The 20,001-nt window shown below is 42.2% G+C and overlaps 1 protein-coding gene across 1 annotated transcript in view; it reads left to right on the top strand.

Moving 5' to 3' along the window:
- Positions 1 to 20,001, top strand: part of METTL24 (methyltransferase like 24) — a 46,211-nt gene that overhangs the window by 3,818 nt on the left and 22,392 nt on the right. Inside the window, exon 2 of the mRNA XM_066315237.1 lies at positions 16,552 to 16,650. Coding sequence (XP_066171334.1) covers positions 16,552 to 16,650 — 99 coding nt within the window. The remainder of the gene's footprint in view (positions 1 to 16,551; positions 16,651 to 20,001) is intronic.

Here is a 20,001-nt window from a genome sequence, read left to right as displayed (position 1 = left end):
GCTCTTGCAGTAGGCATTAGCAGGGTGTGCACCCACAGAGTGCTGCAGACAGATGAGGTGTGTTTTAAAAGGTTATTCCAGGGTGCCATGGCAAAAGAAAAAAAAAATTGCATTTGGAATTTGGAGTAACAGCAAATTTTGTCACAATAATTGCTATAACAAGGTAATGTTGGCTCTTGTGCACTGAATTTGGGAGGAGCTCTCTTCAAGAACCTGTTTGAGGAAAGCTGGAATTCCTTGCCTTCTGGGCAGATTTATTTCCACAGAGGTGGGGAGTGTGGTACGCCGCAAAACTTAACCTGATGTTATTTTGGATGCACTTTCATGTCATATCTAGGAATATAAAAGTATTTACCTTCAGTGATTAAAGCAAAGAGTAAGATTTTGCTGCTGGGCCCATGTGTATTTTGCTTGGGATTATAACATATTTTGAAGCATGATGTATTATTGCCTAAAACCAAAAACTCTTCTGAGATCTTGTTTTTGGTGTTACTTTTACTTGCATACATTTGTCTTTTGGTGCATTGTAAATGCAGACTAATTGCTGTATCTTGTTGGATTGAAGGTTGTGGTTTTCTTTAAATAGAAACTATATCTAAGAGGTTACTGCTTCTCTGCAGTGATGATTGATAACAGTCTTATCTTTAATTGTCTGCTAATTATTTTGGAGTGATATCTTTGAAATTATGTGGAATAACACGTTTGGCACTTATTAATACAGCAGGCTCATAATAACCTCATTTGATTTAGCACTACACTATTGCTAAGATTTTACTTAAATTTACATTTGGGTTTTAACTTTAGCATGACAGTGCCATTTACATTTGTGTCAGTGATACGTAGAGCTTATGCCAAGAGTCCTTTTTAATTCTTCTAGAAGTTTGGTTTAAAAAATGTATGAGATGTTTTCACTGCCTAATTTCATGCATAGTGTTCTCAGGCTGGCTTCACCTCTTTAAAAGTATAGTAAGTTTTGGGTACTGCTTTTATAGGAAGTTACTCTGACTCTTCATGAGGCAGAGCCAAAATTCTCAGAGAAAACTTGGTTATTCTGGAGTTAAATTGATCCATCTGTCTTTCTGAAGTTAAATTTATCCATCTGTCTTTCCATAACCCCTGGTATAATGGCTTGTCTGTTTTGGATTGGGAATTAACTTTTATAAGTTTATTAATTCTGTGTGCTTGGAGCAATGATTCAACATTTCACCAGAGGTTGACACGACAGGGCTTTGGGAGCTGTGCCATCAGGGAGTCCCATCAGACTGTGTTTGCAGGAGCAGATTTGCCCTGGCTGAGCCAAACCAAAGGAGCCACATGGGTTAAAGAGGCCTCTTGGATCTCCGAAGGTTATTCCGGCCTTTCCACCTGTGTCCCAGCATGATGAGCTCTACAGTGTGCAGTGCTCTTCCCTAAGGGCTGTGTTGAGGAGTGAATAACATCCTGGCTTTGATGGAAGTGGGTGGCACGTGGCTTGCTGCTGCAGAGGGGTGCAGAGCTGAAGAGCTGGATATTGGTTATTCCTTGGAGTGTGCTACTTCTGGGCACCTTCTTTAATAACAGGTAGACAAACTGAAAAGAGTTTTATTCAGAGGAAAAAGGTGTTAAGAGATGCAGGAAGGCAAGCCTGCAGGGAAAGCCTGAAGTACTGGTACTTGTTTGAATAGGGAAAAGTAGGTTTTGAGAGAATGTGCCAAGACTCTTCAAACTAAAAGAAATAATTTTTTTGAAGGACATAATGACCAGTTGTTCCCTAGGTCCACTGGAAGTAGGACAAGAAGTAACTGGCTTCATTTTCAGGCAAGATATTAGGAAAATCTTTTAACACTGCAGTTGGTAAGGAATGGAAAGATTCCTGAGAAAAATGTGAACTGTGGGTATCCACACAGGGAAGGTCTAGGAATGTTTTTCATTGTGTTTCAGGGCAGCCTGCTGATGTCCCTCTGGCTACATTTACCTGCTCTGCAATTAGAGAAGCAATCTGGCAGATACAATGTGATTAGCCAAACTGGAATTTAGCCTGAACAATGATCTAACATCAATGGAATAAAAAGAGGTAATGGGGTCTTTTGAAACTATAATAAGCAATCTTTGCCCTGGCTTAATACCTCACCAGAGAGACCAGACCCCACCGTAATTGTTCTGTGTGATGACTTAGTGGACCCCAGAGGAAGGGACAGTAGTTGACAACATTTTTCCCTCCAGCACTTGGAGGTCTCTTAGCAAATATAAACCAGCTCAAAGTTGCTTATCTGCTAAGACTAGCACAAGATAGGAGCTTGTGGCTTCAATCTGTTGGTACCTGGGGAACGGCCTTGGTCTGTTTTTGCTCAAATATTCAGGCTAATAGCACAGACGGAGCGAGGTTATTGTCTTTGGAAGAAAAGAGCAAACTTTTGTTGAAAGCAGTTTTGATCAGCTGATAACCAAATCTGGGGAGCATCAGCCAGCTCTGCCTATAAACAGGGGCTGAGGTACCAGAAAGTTCCCAAACACAGGAATCCTCCTCCAAGTAGTCGAGCAATGGCAATCCTGGGCTTTTATTGTATTTTAACTGCAGATGAAATGTGTTTAGAGTACACCATAAAGAGGAAATGGTAATGTTTTTTCTGACAATGATGTCACTTGCAAGCTTGTGGGGTAGAGGATTACTAAGAACAACCTTGATTCTTACACACATTTTATTACCTGAAATAGTTCTTCCTTCATGAATTTTTGAGAAGCAGTGGGAAATATTATTCTTCAGAAAGTCATTGCAGTGTAATGAGACTTTATGTCCAATAGTACAGATTTCTTTCAAAATCTTTCAAATACCTGCTTAAGGCTTTCTTTTGGCATATAAAGACAAGAGAAGTTTTTCTAGGTAGCTGTGGCACAGGAAAAAATCAATCTGGGTGTTTAAGCCTTCTCTTCTAAGGGCCTTAAGGATCAAGGTGATAATTTATTCTGCAGATGCCTTGCTCTTTGGTGGCCATTACAGTTGTGCCAACATTTCCTTGAACCCAGAGAGACAGTTCACAGGCCTTGTACAAAATCCTTTATGACTGCTGTAGCAGATTAGAAAAAAAAATCATTCCTGTTTGCTGTCTTCAGCTCAAACTGTTTCATAGGTCTGCTCTGGGGGCCAAGTGACCTGAACTGCCCAGTAGCAGTGGCACAGTTAGTGCCAAAAATGATCTTTTGTCACGTTTCATGTTTTGAAATAGGAAGTGAGGACAGTTTTGAGGACACACAGCTTTCCTTGCTCAAGCAGCTCTCAAGGTGGCCAATCTTTCTACATTATTTTCTAAACTTTTCTTCTGTGAAGAGTCCAGAAGGAGGGATTTGGACAGGTAAAAATTCTGCTGAATAGCTCTAGGGTTTTTACTTTACATCTCCAAACTTTATCTGCCTTCTTACGAGACAAGTGTTTAACTTCATTGCTAGTAAGGTTTTCACCCCAGTTAGTTCAGTCAGTTCACATCAACATTTACTCAGCCAGCCAGGCAGTTAACAGAGACGTGTCTGCTTGGGGGCTGCATGGTAGGTGTCAGCATGGCAGATATCTCTCTGATGCCACTTTCACTGAGCTCTGGCCACAGTTCAGACCAAGGTGGAGTTGGGGGATCTTTGGAGTGAGCCCGGAGCAAAATTCCAGTGGCCCCTGACAAGGGCTGCAGTACTGAAATCCTGCGGTGAAGAACAAAACCCTCTCACAGCTGCTTTGCAGACTCCTGCAGACAGCGTGAGGAGTGCATCATCACTTCTTACAAAACAGATATAGAATTTGGAGATGTAGGTAGCCTTAGGGAGGGACCTCCAGGCTATGCTCAAGCAGCCTGGTTTGGCTGTGGTAGATCAGGCTGGCCTGCAGCCTGCAGTGATGGCTGCCACTCATGGCACAGATTAGATAAAAGATTTGACATGTAAGTGAGAAAGTTTGTGTGAACCACCACTAATCTTTGATGGCATCCACAGCACAGCCCACTCTTATCGCTTGTTCTAATATTAACTTTGAGCTGAGTTTGTCTTGGATGGCTGTTCAGTGCTCCAGAACTGTGTGCAGTGGATGTGAGTCATTTAATCAACTCGAGGTGGGGTTTTTGTAGCTAGAAGATACACACCAAGATACTTTTGTGCATGATGAAATGCTGTCCAGAGCCCTTCCGTGTTTGTGAGTCTAAGATCAAATGACCTGAAGTTCAGTGGAACAACTAAAAGAGGGGGGAAAAAGGTGTGATTCAATTTTTCTTTGAGTTGTGATATATATAGCATATGTATCATGCAATCTGTATGCATACACTCACTCTAACGCTGGGTTTTTTAGGGTTTTTGCCTGCAAAAGCAACAGGGTGACACAGTGCCCTATTTTGAGTTAGGCAGTCTCTCAGGATAATAGAAACCATGTGCACAAAGGGACCGATGCCTAGGCTAACAGATGAAAGCCATGATTTTAACTCTCTCTCATGGCAGCAACTGGGTCAATTTCAGCAGGAAACAGCAGAAATGTTCCCAGCTGTTTATGCTAAGGGGTAGGGCTTGGATTTTCAATGACATGTTGTTTCCCCATCTGATCTTCTTTTCCATCTTCAGTAGTCTTGGTTTTGAATGTGTCATCAAGCTCAGGTGCCCCCAGGAAAGGTCTCATGCTCGAGACCTGCGCTGTCAGAGAATGGGTGGATGGGGTATCCCGTGGTCGGTGTTGATGCCTTGAAAAGCACAAGCCCTGGGGCTGGTTCTGGGGAAACCCCTTTGTGATAATTTTGCTCTCTTACTGATTATTTGCAACATTTAAAAACTAGTGCTGTAATTTATGTCCACTCTGACACATGTATAAATAAAATAAATAAACCTTTCCTTGTGTCTTTGTGCAATGATAAATGTAGTAGTTTCAGCAGCTGTTAGAAGACAGAAATCTTGCTTCTCACCAAAGTCTTCGCCATTTGCTTTGTAGACTGGAACAAAACAGCTTTGCAGAGTTCTTCAAAAGTCAGAACAGAATAATTCTGGCTTTGCAAATCCCAAATCTTGGGTACTTGTGAGAAATATCATTCCTGCTGCCAAGTCTCCCCATTAGGCGATGGGGGCTTCTCTTGTCTCTGGTACTGTAGGATCAGGAGGACATTACAGTGGGACATTGAAATCTCTTGGGACTGCCAGGCCAAGCCAACTGCTTCAGATTTTATATGAAGAACCTCTGGGTTTATGTGCTTGTGGAAGAACGAGCTAACCAACAGCTCATTTAACAAGTGACCCATTGAAGTTTTCTTTGGGTTCCACTTTCTGACAGATTTCAGATGCAGCTTCAGTTGCAGTGCTGTGAGCTCTTCTGGAAGAGACAGAATTCTGGGATCTTCCCAGGACTGACTCTGTGGCTTCTGCAAACAGAAGGAATTGAAACCTCTGTCCTTCTTGACACGTGGAAGACAGATTTGTGGGCCTTGTGAGCTTAGCAAGGAAACACCTACTAGACCCTGGTAGGCAACTTGTCTGTCTTAGGGATATTGCTAAAAATACATTCTTGCTGTTAGTTTTGATGAGGTAAGGTCACTTTTTGAGTGTGTGTGACACATTGGTCTGCTGGGGAAAATTAGCCAAGGAAAAATTACGGCAGAGTAGCAAGTATCAGTGACAAGCCAGGGGCTGGACCTGGTTGGGAAAGGTGTGCATTTGAAAATGATGTTAGAACCAGCAGACATTAACATCACAGAGTTGCTGTTGCTGTTTTGTCCTCCCTCTCTTGGCCTCATCCATCCCCAGCCCTCTTCCTCTTTCCTCTCCTAGCAGCTAGCTAAGTCAAATAATCAACTGGGAGCTTCAAAGCCCTTTTTAAAGCATCCTCTTTCATATTTTACAAAGAGACACTGTTTAAAATGCTAGGGGAAAGAGATGGTAATGTCTATTGATATGGTATGTAATGTCAGAAAATATCTGCCACTTAGGAGCCTAAAAATTATAGGAATCAGTTCCAAATCTTTCCTGCTCCCTGCAGAGTGGGCAGCAGTAGTGGAAGAGTTATATTTATTCAATAAATAAACACCACAGCATTGGAGCTGTCTTAAAATGCCCCAAAATTCTTATTACCGGTGCCCTGTCTCTTTTTTGGCTTTCCTCATGGTTGTTCTGCCGTGCTGAAACTTTCAAAGAAGTGAACTTTGTTTCATCCTGAATAGGGTGAAGCAACAACATTGTGTTCTTTTTCCCTCCCTCTCTTGAGAAAATTAAACAAGAAGCAATTATGTGTCAATTGGTTGCTGCTGAGCTGATGTGTTTCTTCTTCGTTAGATGCCTTGATTAATGGTTTGATCTTTCAATTATTATTCATTAAGAAATCCATGGGAATTCTGGGTGTATCATGAATTCAGGGTCAAACCACGTAGTTTTTCAGTACTTTATCTGTATAATGCTCAGAATTAATGATAAAACATTGGAAAATATCCTTGATTAAAGAGGATGGTACATATTTGCCCAAGCCCATCATCCATGGGGCTGTGATGCTTGGTTCTGTACTTGTCTTGAACAAAAAATGTTTCAAATTTTTGTACATTGAAATGAGCTTGATTTTCTTCTCTATAGATTAGAAACTATTTTGTACTTAAAATCCTAATGATTTGTAAGCCAGCTGTTGTTCCCTTTCTAGACAGAGGGAATTACTTGCCCAACACACTGTTTTATTTTATTTGGAAGATTTTTACATAGCTCTAGACTAAGGGCACTAATCCATAAACATGTTTTAAAAAGAGAAAGGGAGTATTTTTAAAGTTAGAATAATTTAATTCTGTGAAGCTCCATTGTCTAATGCATTTGTGAAATAAGGAGTTAAAGAAGAAAAAAGTGAAGTTTGGCTTTTTTGAGTGTTCCTTGGCTATCCACTAAAACTCAGTCTCATGGTGAACTGATGGTGGGTTGAAGGAACAGTACTCTCGGTGCCTGTTGTAAACCTTACTGTAGGGTTTTACACTCTGAAATCCAGATACCTGTAGAAGTTACTCAGCCTTTTGATTAACCCTTGGATAAGAGTTGATATTTAGTTGCTTTGTGAGATTATAGATGTGTACTGCCCTCTCCTGCTCCCTGGGCCCAGAGGGTTGTCCTGGTACTTACCCAGGAGGGGAAGGTGAAAAAGAAGGGGTTTTCTTCGTATCTCCCTTTAGTCTAGAAGGTGTGGTGGACCATTTCTATTTAGATATTTGCATTTCACTTGGATGAGAGAGAAGGCTGCACAAGTGTGAAATGCTCTTATTCTGTGAAAGCATTAGTTTTACTCTAACGTACCTTCTTTTCCCCTAGTTCTTAGCCTCAGGCAGAGGCTCTGAACTCAGTGGATAGGCTGCCAGAGGCATCCCTACATGTAAATCACAGTTAGAGTGCTGGAACTTGCACAAAATAAACTCAGCTTATCTGGCTAGCTGAGTATTCACAGATGAATTCTGTTTGTTGTATTCTATGGTTTAAATACTGCAGTGAAGTCAACCTAGAGGAAAATAGCTTTTTTCCCCTTACTGTATGGATTATGACATCTCCATATTTCTCAGCCAGAGCACTTCAGCCGAAGTAGTTATGAATACAGGCTGATACCACGGTCTTGCCTCTGCTTAGCGGAAACTGAATTTGACAACAGTGACCAGTAGTTGCTGTATCTATTTCTTGCCGTCATCCTTAAGTGTTGGCAAAGGCATATGGGCGCTGGAAGGAATTCAGCTGACTGAGCTGCTCAAGCAGTTTTGAGAATTTACCTCCATAAATTTCAATCTGTTCTGGCTCCTGGTTTTATCTCCATTAGATATATTATCGTGCTGTCAGCCTCTGGATAGCACTGGAATGCTGCTGCCTGATTTATTTATTTTATTTTAGAACCATAGCAAAGAAATCTCACTTGGCTATTTTCAAAGCTGTATGTCTCACAGAGTAAAATCAATCTCTCTTTTAATAAATGTGTATTTCTCCCACATGTTGCTGGGATTCCCAGTGGCAGAGCTGTTAGTCTTTGGTGACCTTCAGATGTTTGAGGAGAGGTCCCCCAGTGCAGCACTGCCCTTTCCTACCCCTGCAGCCCCCAGATCCTTTGGCTGCAGTGGATTTATTCCTCAGAGGTAGTGAGGAGTGGTAGTTATGCTGTGTAAATTATGAATTAGATGCAATGCTTTCTGAATTCATAAGTACCTACAAATTAATATTTTGGCAAGTCTTCTGAAACCCTGCTTACTGTAAGTCCTAAACCTGCACTCAGGGTGATAGTGGATTTACAGGGGTGTCCACAGCGGCTAATGTAAACCTGGCAAGTGAGTTCCCAGTACCCTTTCCTGGATATTCAAGAATTTGAATTCATTGGAGCATTAGTCACCTAAATTCCTCTACAGACCTGGCTTCCTCATGTTAATTTTGGAAGCTGCTCTTTATTTCATCAAATTAATTTCTTGATTCTTAAAGTGATGTAAATTCTGTGACTTGAAGTCGGTGGCGAGCATCCTTTTTTTATGTGCATGCTTTTTTTGTGAGACACTTATTTAGGGGAAAAGACACAAACCTGAAAGTAGAGTTGGAGAGAGCTTGAGTGTGGGTTTTATGTGTGAAACACAGAACCTCCCAGGGCATCAAATTGTTGATGTTTTGCATGGAGGTCTCAAATGCAGCTCACCTGCAGGTGAGGGCAGCAGTTCCCCCCAGAGCAGTAATTTGTACACGTGTGGCTTGATTTCACACCATCAGATGGGAAATGAGAAGCAAAAGGAGCAGAAAATAAACATCAGTATTAACCATCAGTATTAACAAAAGAAAAGCAGAAATGAAATCATTGGTGTCTTTTCAAGGTTTTTTTTTTTTTAATATATTCATGTTCAGACTGATTTGCTCTACAAGAGTAAAGACTCTGAGTTTCAATTACCATGTAGTGACTCTAAGGTTTTCTAATGAGAACCGAAGTCAGAAAATAGTTTTCTTCATTTCTATTTAAAACTTTTTTTTTTTTCCTTTTTCCTGCTAAGTCTAAGAATTTTACTTACTGGTGCAAACTGCAGCCTTGTGAAGCAAGTGCTGTTAAACTGCTTTGAAGTGGAGTCCTCTGGGTGATGTTTGGATCTTCCTAAGTTGACTCTTGCAGCACTCACATCCTGCTCCTGGACAGACAAGTGTGTGCTGCACTGCAGACACTTGGAAAAGATGATCACAGAGAGTGAGGAGCTAGGGGAGACTTAAGTACATCCTGGGCATTCCCTCTTCCATAAAATAAAACACACATGTCCAGACATAGAATTCTCCATACACAGATCATGTTGGATACCCATTTAAGTTTAAGACACACTCATTAATGCAGAGAACACTCTTATCACAGAACTAGTTTCTACAGGCAGGATTTATTTCCTGAGGAGCCTTCCTGTGTGGGAAAGCTGGACTGTATGTATGACACATTGCTTGCTTATCTTGGCACAAAGCTATTGCTCCTCAGGCTATTGTGCCAACATCAAATCTTTGGATAACATCATGGAGTCGATCCTCCTGGAAGACACATTAAAACATGCTAAGGACAGGGAGTTGTTTAGGCACAGACAATGTGGCCACCTCTGGACTGGAAAGACAATGATTTGATGGATGGACTGATAGATGGATAAGGAGTTGGTTATGGTCAGTGGCTCAATGTCTAAATGACAAACCAGTAACAAGTGGTATCCATCAGGGGTCTGTACTGGGGGAGATACTGTTTATTTTGGGCAACCTGACCTAGTGGATTGTGTGCCCCATGGAAGTGGGTTGTACTGAGTGATATTTAAAGGTCCTTTCCAACCCAGACCATTCTGTAACACACTGCAGATTTTTCAGCTCTGGAGTTTGCCTGTGGGAGGGACTCCCTTTGTGGCCTGCTCATTGCACTGCACCAATGTGGTGCCTGCAGAGGACAGAGCAATCCGGTGGTGACTGGGTATGGAGAAGGCTGTGTGCCTGTGTGCAGTGGTGTCAGAGATGTGTCTGCCTTAGATAAACTCAGAAAAGTAGCAACATGGAGAAATAGGAAGATTTCCTGTAATTTTTTTTTCCAATTCACCATGGACTTCGTGCCACATGTGGAAGTTTCAGTGTTGGAGTGGAAATTCTCAGTTCGGGTGGCTGAAGAACTGGGTGTCAGCTGCTTTTCCCTGTGATTTCCTCAGTGCCTGATGCCTCAGAGGGAACCCATTGCTTTTCTCTCAATACAGGCACACACATGCAGAGGAGGAGTGTATTAGCAAGTTTTGAACTATGGTTTCTTAAGAGAAAACCTTGTATGTTTAAGAAAGCAAAGGAAAAAAGAAAACAATAGTAATATGAAAGAGAAAAGAAAGGAAAAACCCAATTCAGGCTTGTAGGGATGGAATATCTATAAAGCCAGTTGTGTTGGAAATTAATTCACTCAAAGCTTTAAATATGAGTTAGTCACTTTGTGTTTTAAATTACAGCTCACTGAGCCTGCGTGTGTCCCTGCTACTGCTAAATTAATGATGTAAGGTAGCAGGTTTTTATAAGTGTGTGTCTTGTGAGCCCTCATGGTGCTGGTTACATTTAGCTAAAGGGGACTGTATGAATTGACCTTTCTCAAGGAGGTCTGTGCCAAGGCTGAAGGCATACTTGTTCTTTCCTACTGATACTTCTGCTATGAGGTGGAGTTTGTTTTACTTGTGCCACATACTGCTGCTCCAAACATAAAAAATTTGGAATTACTCAACCCTGCTGAAGAATAAAATGCAGCTAAATGTTGCTTTAGGCTCATAGCTAAAGAGTAGGCTCAGCCCTTTAAAATGCACGTTTTTCTGCAGCATTCACACAAAGGTGTGTGAATGTCTGGTCTGGGGTTTCTGCTCTGTGATGTTGAGGGTCTGTGGTGTAAGTGTTCCTGAGCCCATCCTTCAGGCTTCCTTTGCAGGTCATGGAGAGACATGGACTTTTCCAGTGCTTGACTCACCTTACATATTTTATATGTCTACTCTCTAGTGAGATGAATCATTCCCTTAAAGATCCTGTCTGCCTCATCTATCCTGTCAAATAACTCCGCAGCCCACTGTGGGAGCTTCGTTGATGGCTGTCTGCATGCACCAGTGTTTCTTCCCTCCTGGTTCTCCCTGGGAGTCACCCAGCTAATTGCCTCTGAAATGAAATGTGGGCGTTCACGAGGGATTCTTTGCTGCTGGAGCTGCTCTGTGCTGTCAGCAAGAGGAGCAGTGTGCCAGGTTTGGCTGCCTCCACCCTCAGCACCCTCCCACTCCCCTTAGCAGGCTGGTGGCGTGTCCCTCATGAGGTGTTGGCGTGTCCCGCAAAGCCAGGGCTTGTGTGGGCTGCAGCACGCAGGTTTCACTATTTAGGGTACTTTGGAATTGAAGGAAAAATCCCAAACAGTAACACCACAACAAACCAATATGCTTAAGGCCACAGGTGCTTGAGAGGGACCACAAATAAAATGTTGTCCAAGCTCTGTAAATCGTCTATGGGGACAATCTGTTCTCACAAGGGGCAAGCCTTCAGGAATCCAATCTAATAAATTTGCCATGTAGATGTCTGAAGTTTTGCACTTTGAATCTGAATCCAATGCATTGACTTTCAAACTGATAAAAGCCCGGCGAAACTTCACCCATGAGCAGGTTCTGTTCTTCTGAGTGTGTACACAGGGTACAGACAGAATAATTGGAGGTGAGGATGTGTATGTCATTAGTTTCTATGGCTAGCAAAAATTCCATCAAGGACCATAAATATATTGCCACAAATGATTTCCACTCACATTTGGTCCTGCCTCGGATGTAAAAAATTAAATTGTTGCATGATTTAATCAGAGGATTTGCTTAAGACATCTGTGTATATATTGACAAGTCTTCTGTTTCTTCTTTGGAAGCAACAGACTGCTTGGCAGGGCAATGGGATTCCCGAAGTTTTGTTTACAAAAATGGCTAATACGTTTCTGTATTTTAATTGACTGCTAAAAAGGAAGGAGATTAAAAGGGAGAGAAAAGAGCTACTGAGTTAAAAAAGATGGGAATATGAAAAACTTACTAATTCCCTTTCAAATGTAAGCAGAAGGGAAGGAAGAGGTTGGGCTTTTTGAATTAGTGCACTAAAACTAGGATTGGTCTGGAAAGAATTTAATGATTTGTGTGTGAGTTTAGGCTGGAAAAGGCAAACGTTTGGCAGACCTACAATTTTTGGCCTGCTGGTTTGTGAGCCCATTGCACATCTTAATTTAAATTTTATATTATGGTTTCAGATTTTTAGGATGGATTTTAAATGACAGTCCTTTGAAAAATATATCACGTATATACTACAGGTTATTAAGGGATTATCAAACAACTATCACAGATGGATAGAAGAGAAAAAAAATCTAGAAAAAAGTGGTCCCCAGAGAGAAGTCTCTGCAGATTACTGTCAGATTGGTCTGAAGGAAACATCAGTCCTTATCCTTAAGCGTGAAGCAAAACCAGACCTTCAAATGCGTCCCAGTTTTCCTAACAAAGCAGTGGCATTGCTTCAAGATTTTCTTTTCTCTGTGGTTATCTCATGTGGTGAAAATTAAGACTGCACTCTGAATAACAGTTTTTGGATATCCATTACCCTTCAGGAGTAGCTGAAGTCAGTGTCTGACCAATCCTTGTGATAAAGTCTTGCTGAAGATGGATTTTTCTTACAATACTAATTTCAGTTATGTTGTGGTTTGAAAACAAACCAAGTGAGAGGCTCTAAGTCAGAATAAAATTTAATGAGAAGAAAAGGAAAATAAAATAAAGTAAAATAAAATAAATGCAACCATACAAAAAGGAAAAAAAAAAAACACTGACAGAGACAGAGTCAGAATACAACCTGATCAGGGTGATGGAAGCAGTCCAGACGAGGTGGTCTTCCTGAAGCAGTGATCACGTAGAAAGTTCTGGTAGCTCCAGTTCTCTAGGAATCAATGAGTGAGGGCTGCTTCTACTGTCCCAAATCTCAGCTTATATCCAGGTGAGAATGCTTGGCTCTTCCCCATGGGTGGAGCATCTCACAATGGGATGATGAGTCATGGAAGAGGGCCTTGATGGCCCATTAAAGAGAGAGAACTCCTGAAGGGAGTTATCTCTGAGTCATGCAAAAGGCATTGATGGGCCATTAACTGAAGATGGTGATAGAATACATCCTAAACCCCAACCCAGGACAAGTTAATGTGTCTATAAGTGAAGCTATATACAGGGGGACGCTTTAAGATATTGAGTACGATTTTTTAGGTGGCATTGTAACTTTCTAGGTACTGTCATCTCTATATATTGTGAAATATGGATATGTTGATGTATGGGAAACACAGTCACAGTGTCTGGTTGGATGAATCCTTACCCTAGGGGGAGAGCATACCCATGCTGATAGGTGAAAATGCAGACTGTCTGAACCCATTTTCTGGCTCCTCCTGGGCAGCCTCGGGAGGGTTTTTCTGAATTTCATATCCAGGGTTGTATAGTCTGGGGTGTAATAGCTCCACTGCTCCTGTTGCTGGAAGTCCTCTGTGAAAGGAGCTCCTCCTCAGCCTGTTTGTTCAGCAGCCACAGGGACCTGCTCTCAATCATTCTAGAGATTTCCACCATACAGGTGAGAAAATACAAATCATTATGCCACAGTCAGGTTCGCTCTGAGTAAATAAAATTGCAAAGTCAAGAGAGGGGAAAACTCCTCAAATAAGGATTGGGGTTTTTTTTTTGTCAGGGATAAACCTGATTTTCATAAAGCATCTGTAGAATTTATTTGAGAAGGCTAACATGGAAACACTATGAATCAGGCTGAAATTTACCTGGAAAACTATAAATAAAGGCTACCAACGTTCCTATGGAACAGCTCCTTCAGGAGGATATTTTGTATTCCTGAATGTACCCAGAACACATCACCAACATTTGTGAGTTAACCTCTGGGGGGGGTGCACACGTTCGGAGAGATGTGTTGGATTTTCACCTCCACCCATTGTCTGTGCATCTTATTGTATGGCAGCTTTTGAGGCACCCTGTAGGGGTGTTTAGGAGGTGTTAGGAACAGGACTCTCCTGTGTGTTCGTTAGTGAATGGAAATAGGCTGCTGCTTCCTAAGGAGCAAGTGTGAAGTTTGGGAAGCTATTCAAAAGCATTGCTCTCAAATAGGAGCCTCGGATCTGATCTCTGTCACAAAAGTAGCATTTATGTAGTGCTCCTAAATATAAAGAACTATACAAAAGCTTGATCTCTTTCTGTTTTTTTTTTCCTTCCCCCCCCTCTCCTCCCCTTTCTTTTTAGTGAAACTGCATTAGTAAGTCATTGGGGTCTTCATTTCATTTTCACGTGTTTATCAATAGTTTGGAGTCACTGGGAAGGTAGTTCATCGTATTTAAGATTTAAGAACCCGAGTGTAAGCTGCAGTGCCCCTTGGACATTGCACTCTGCTGAAAAGGAACCTCATTCATGTGGTTCATTATAGAGATTTTTTTTTCTTCCCTGTCAACTCTGTGCAGAAGGAATTCTTGCTGAATAGTCCACAATGGCCACCCCGCAATTCCTCTACTTAATGAGCTACTTCTCACACAAATAGATTTCAGAATAACTGGGCACAGATGTATAGGTATCTGGGTGGTTGGTGGGAGTTTTTGTGGTTTGGTTTGGGGTTTTTTTGTTTGGTTGGTTTTTGTTGTTTGGTTTTTTCTTTTTTTGGGTTTTTTTTTTTTCTTCCTCTGAAAATGATTGTCAGTCTTCATTTTCATTTCAGCTTTCAAGCCTGTTGAAACAGCAGCATTCCTGTCATTGCAAACGTTATTCAGCCGTGTGAACTGTGACTCATTCTGAAAGATTACACGCATTTTCCTCCCTGGTGTGCACCTATCCTCCTACTGTTCGCTGTTTGCAGATTGCCTGCTGCAAGCAGAGGTCAGGGGGACAGGCTGCTGCAGAGCTGGCTTGCTAGCTTGCTTCCAGGCTCATGCTGTGCAGAGTATAGGAGTCCAAGTTTGCTGCAGGCAGGAAGTTTCAGGGTGAGAAATGCTACTTTTGTCTGCTTCTGGGGGAGAAAATAAAATCTCAATATCCTTTTCAGCATCTCTTCACAGTAAAACAACAACAACAACAAAGCAACAAAACCCAAACAAAAAACCAACACCAAACCCACAACAAATCTGAAAAACAACCCCTAAAGGAGCAATAAACCTCATACAGACCTCCTGGCTCACATTCACTGTAGACTATGTTTACTTAGGCTGCAAAAATATCAATTCATGATACCAGCTCAAGGCAAACGCTATCTGGTCTGGTTGTCATCTTTAATAATCTTTCTTTTCTAATCTTACCTTGTTTTTCCTGCATTCCTCTCTGGCATCAGAGAATCCCTGCTGTCACTGTGCTGGCTCTTCTCCTGGTGCCACAGTCCAGTCCTGTCTGGGGGCACAGTGCCTCACCTCACTCGTCTGCCTCTATCCTCTCCAGCTAAATGCTATCTCTGACATGTTTTCCAGGGCTTTGTCGGAAATACAGTCGTGTGGGAATCCCGAGTGGGGTTTCTGATTGTGTTTTATTGAATGCCAGCATGAGCCTTTGAGGGAGAAACCCCATGCTGTCAATTATGGCTGCTCAGTTAATTGAGGATGATTAAAGGGAAGCTTGATACTACCTGCCCAACTGTAGAAGTGAGTTATGGCGCCCGAAGATGAAAAGCCATGAGGAATCAATCTTGATTTAGTAGAACTTGACACCGTGCTTGTATTTTTATCTACTTGAGGGCAAGAGATGACAAGTCTGAACTTCCCGGCGTGACAGCGGGCAGAATTTGGAGAAGGTGGCGCAGATGGGAGCACAGAGCCCCGTTGCTCTGCAAGCACGTGTCTGAAAGACCTTTTCTGTCCCACTCTGTCTGTGTGGGAAGTGTTTCTGGAAAAGCTGACAGGATCCCCGAGGTTCAGGGCTGAGGGAGCTCAGAAAGCACCCACCAAAGCTACCTCCCTGGGGCTATGAAAATGAGAAGTGGTAGGGCTACAGGCAGCCACACTTATATTTTTCCAGGGAAACAAAGAATTCTGGTATATCTATCTGTCAGGCAAGTGTGGGAGAGGAAGAGGACTTTTCTCAAAGCCCACAAGAAGCTTGTTTTTCAATAAAATCTAGATCTTAAAAAAGAAAACAGGCTGCTTGCAGGGGTTTCCTTTGGTGATTAGTGTTTGCAATCCAAGTTCTTGTTTCAGTGGACATTAAAGCAGAGATACTGATAGATATGAAATTAAATCGGTATCACTTTTTTTTCAGATGTTTTGCTGTAGGATTTAGTTGTTTGGATTTTAGTTTTCGTCATGCATTTCTCACAGCTTACTTGGGTGTCCCAGAATAACTGGGTTGACACGTGTATCCTGGATGAGGAGCACTTTCTTTCTGAATCACTTATATCTGCTTTCAACGCTTATCATTATGAATCATAGTTAGATGCTTTTTCATTGTAGCTGAAACCCTGCTTTTATTCTGAAATGTTTTTCGTGTGTAGACAAGCCCCCAGGAAATTCTTTTAGTTTGAAATTAAATGTCCTTAGTTTATTAGCCCTTGTAATTTATGCTTGCACTGCCTTTAAGGTGTTTTTTGTTTTGCTTTGTTTTACAGGCTGTGAGATGGCACATTGAACTACAACCATGGGCAAGCCCAACCCCTTCCCTCAACTATGAGGCCTCAAGGTTCCTAAAGTACATTAGCACTTCTCAGGTAGGTTTTTTTATTTCAGTTTCCATTTAGGAAACACTTTGCCTGGCACAGATTGATCTAAGGAATCTAAGGAATTAAATTCACACCAAACTTTTTTTGAAACTGATTTATTTCTAAAGTTGCTTGACCTAGCGCTGATGGTCAACATGAATATAAAGGTCAAAATACAGGTTAGAAAGAATGCACTATTTCCATGCGATTTATTTCTAAATGGGTTTGTGTCCTGACAGGAGCATGATATGACTGAAATTCTAGATGTGGTGTTTCTCTCTCCCCTCTCTCCTCTCTCTCCCTCTCAGATGGAAAAATACAGAGCACTCTGTATCAGGAGAGTATATGTAACCACTCCACCTCTCAATAATAATATGATAACCAGGCTCACTTTACTTCAAAAGGAGGCATCTGAGGTTCCCAGTAAAATGAGAACAAGGCATCAGACCCAAACTTGGACAAGTTGTTTCAGTGATTCCAATAGAATCTTGATATTTTCAGGACAAAAACGATGGCTGTGGAAATTACTAGGTTTAAAAATATGGCATTTCCAAATCCAGGTTGTGTTGATGGATACTTCCAGCATTCAGCATACATGGAAATTGGGCCATCATGTCTTAACAGAGGCATCACTTATGCACAACAGCATCTGCGCGTGCATTTCCTGTAATAAAAAAATTGAAAAGGTGCTGGATGCTCACAATTCCAACAGGGCAGCTGCTTTTGGTACCCAGGACTATCAGCAATTGACCCTTGAATACAGAGCTGACAGCATCATTACTTACATGGAAGAACAGCAAAAAGCCCCAGGTGCCAACATCACTGAAATGTCATTCACACATGAAATTTTTTGTTGATGCAGTGCTTTCAAGGCTGAGATTAATTTCAAACACCTCTAAAAAAGAGGATAGCAGGGTGTTCATGTATTCTCCAGCTTGTGAGTACCCCTGGCTGGATTCTCAATAAAATGACATCTCTGCTGCCACTCATGCCGGCACTGAGAGGGCAGGGGGCAAGATGATGCATGTGGAGACAGCAAGAGATGTGTGTAGAACTGCTGGTTTTGTTGTACAGAAGTTGAGACTGTGGCAGATGTATTAAGTTTGAAAACATCCTTCATCTCAGTGACTTAATAAACAGTGGCAGATGCTGCTAAACTCCACTAGTTGGGTCAAAGCCTACAAGGATGTCAATTAACAGAGAGTTTATTGCTTTTGACACACTCAGCAAGAAGTTTCATTCCCAGAGTAACCGACCCTGGTTGGGGGAATAAACATAAGTGAAAACAAAAAATGAGACGAATCCCTGTTCCTGATCTGGCAGATGTTACAAGATGAGTAACTGATGGGATAACAACATGACTAGTATGAGCACTTCTGAAAATGGCATCCTGCTTACGTAGATAAGCCTGGGATGCCATTTTCCTTGTTTGCTGAGCAAGTGTCTACTAATTACTGGGCCTAAGTTTGGCCCCATGCCATTAGCATAGAATTGCTTAGACTGCTGGAGCAGGAAGGTGCCATGGCAGCAGGGTCAAGGTGTGGCCAGAAAAAGCATTTTCAGTGCTGGTATTCCATGATCAGGAGAAGCATCTCTCTTGTGCTATTGTTTGTATGATAGGAGTGAGCAGAAGCCCACAACAAGATGTGAGCTCAGTGCATCAGGGAATTATGCAACAGACTGATGATGGTGCTAAAGGCAGGTTCAGGATTTAATTTTTTTTTCGGTGGTGGTTGTTGTCGTTTTTTGATAGCAACAGCTATTCAGTAGCAAGAGCTGTTAAAATTGCTTCAAACTCTGTTGTAATTGCTCATAATGCCATGAGTCAATTAAGTGGCAGCTTTGCAGAATCTTGGTTTTCTGTAGAGAGTAGATTATTCTGTGTCTTAAATTAGTGCTTATTATTGCGGTGCCATTTATTCCTTGATTGTTATGTGACTGAAGGGAAATGGGTAGTGGGGTGCAGTGTAAATCATTGCTTAAAACTTAGTGAATCCTGGGAACAGCATGAAGAGATGCTGTGTTTGCTTTTATGAGTTTTCCATGGGAATTATGAGCCAAGCAGGAGCAGGGAGGTGGTGATACAGTGTGCATCTCTTTGAATGTAAAGCTCCAGATAATGATCTTTCAGAGCATACACTTCTTAAAGAATGAGAGTTTTATTTACTTACTATAAGGTACATGGTGGAGAGTGCCTGCAACATTAAGGGCTGGGTTCCAGGTTTTACTCTCACCTCTGTGTAGAATAATTTCTGTGGGTCCAGGTGGGACCAGAGCCTCACTTTTTAGTTTTGCTAAGATTGAGAGCCGAGCCTCTGAAGTCTGCTGTAGAGGGAAGGAAAGGAGCAAGATGAGAACAGTCTGTTTTGGACTGATTTAACCTGGTTTTGTCCTTTCCACCATTTTAGTTGCTGCCATTCTGACAGTGCCAGCTCCCATTCCTGCAGACAGGGCTGGTACTGGGCTCAAAGAACAACTGTTTGTCATGATGTCTCAGTTGCAGATGGTTCCTGCAGCTCTTCTCACTCTTTGCTTTCTTATCTGCATAAGATAGCAACCTGTGCTCTGCAACCCCTGACTTTGATGACTGGGCTGTCTGGTTTGAGAAACCCTTCAAGAACAAGCTGTGGGTTCTGATGCTGGTGCAGAGCAGTGCAGCTTTTCCTGGGCAAGAGTAGCCACAGCTTTGGTGCTTCCTTCTGCTTCCCGTTGCCTCCTTATCATTGCTACAGCAAGAGCCGTACGAATTGTACCAGCTCTCCATCGACTGCTGTGCTCTGGCTCCTGTGTTCTGGAAAGGGTGCAGCACTCTCCAGCTCTCTGCCTGCCTTTTCCAGAGTGGATTTGGAGGAGGAAGGTGGAGTGGAATGTGGTGGCCTGGGGGTGAAAGGCTGGCCTGAGCTGCTGGATGGACAAGCAGAGCTGGTGCTGCAGGCAGGTGCTCCTCTGTAGGGCGTCACTCACAGGGTCGTGGCTTTGCTGGCTCAGTCATTGTGGGTTTGGCTGTTCCAGGCTGCTGCCCAGCTGCTGGCAAAGCTGAATTCAGCTCTCAGTGATTTTTGACACATCCAGGTTTCTGAAGAAACCAGTGCATTTTCAGTCTTTGCTTTCTTGGTCTGTCCAAGGGCTTTGACTCAGGGTGTTCCTCCCTGCAGGATCTCTGTCTCTTCTTTTGCAGGGTTTTTATCCTGGCTTTAGACTCTACATGTCCAAGCCAGCTCAGCATAGACACACATGCTATGCTATGATTCCTCTGTTTAGGGACACATTTGTTTAAATCCCTTTGTTGGAGAAGGCATGTGTTGGGTTAATGATCACATCCCTTCTGGAGCTGAGATCCAGGACACTCTGGATAAGGTA

The sequence above is a fragment of the Sylvia atricapilla genome, chromosome 3 (assembly GCF_009819655.1).
Source record: "Sylvia atricapilla isolate bSylAtr1 chromosome 3, bSylAtr1.pri, whole genome shotgun sequence".
NCBI classification, from domain to species: Eukaryota; Metazoa; Chordata; class Aves; order Passeriformes; family Sylviidae; genus Sylvia; species Sylvia atricapilla.
Note: the sequence above shows the minus strand (reverse complement) of the source record. Positions and strands in the feature narration are given on the sequence as shown.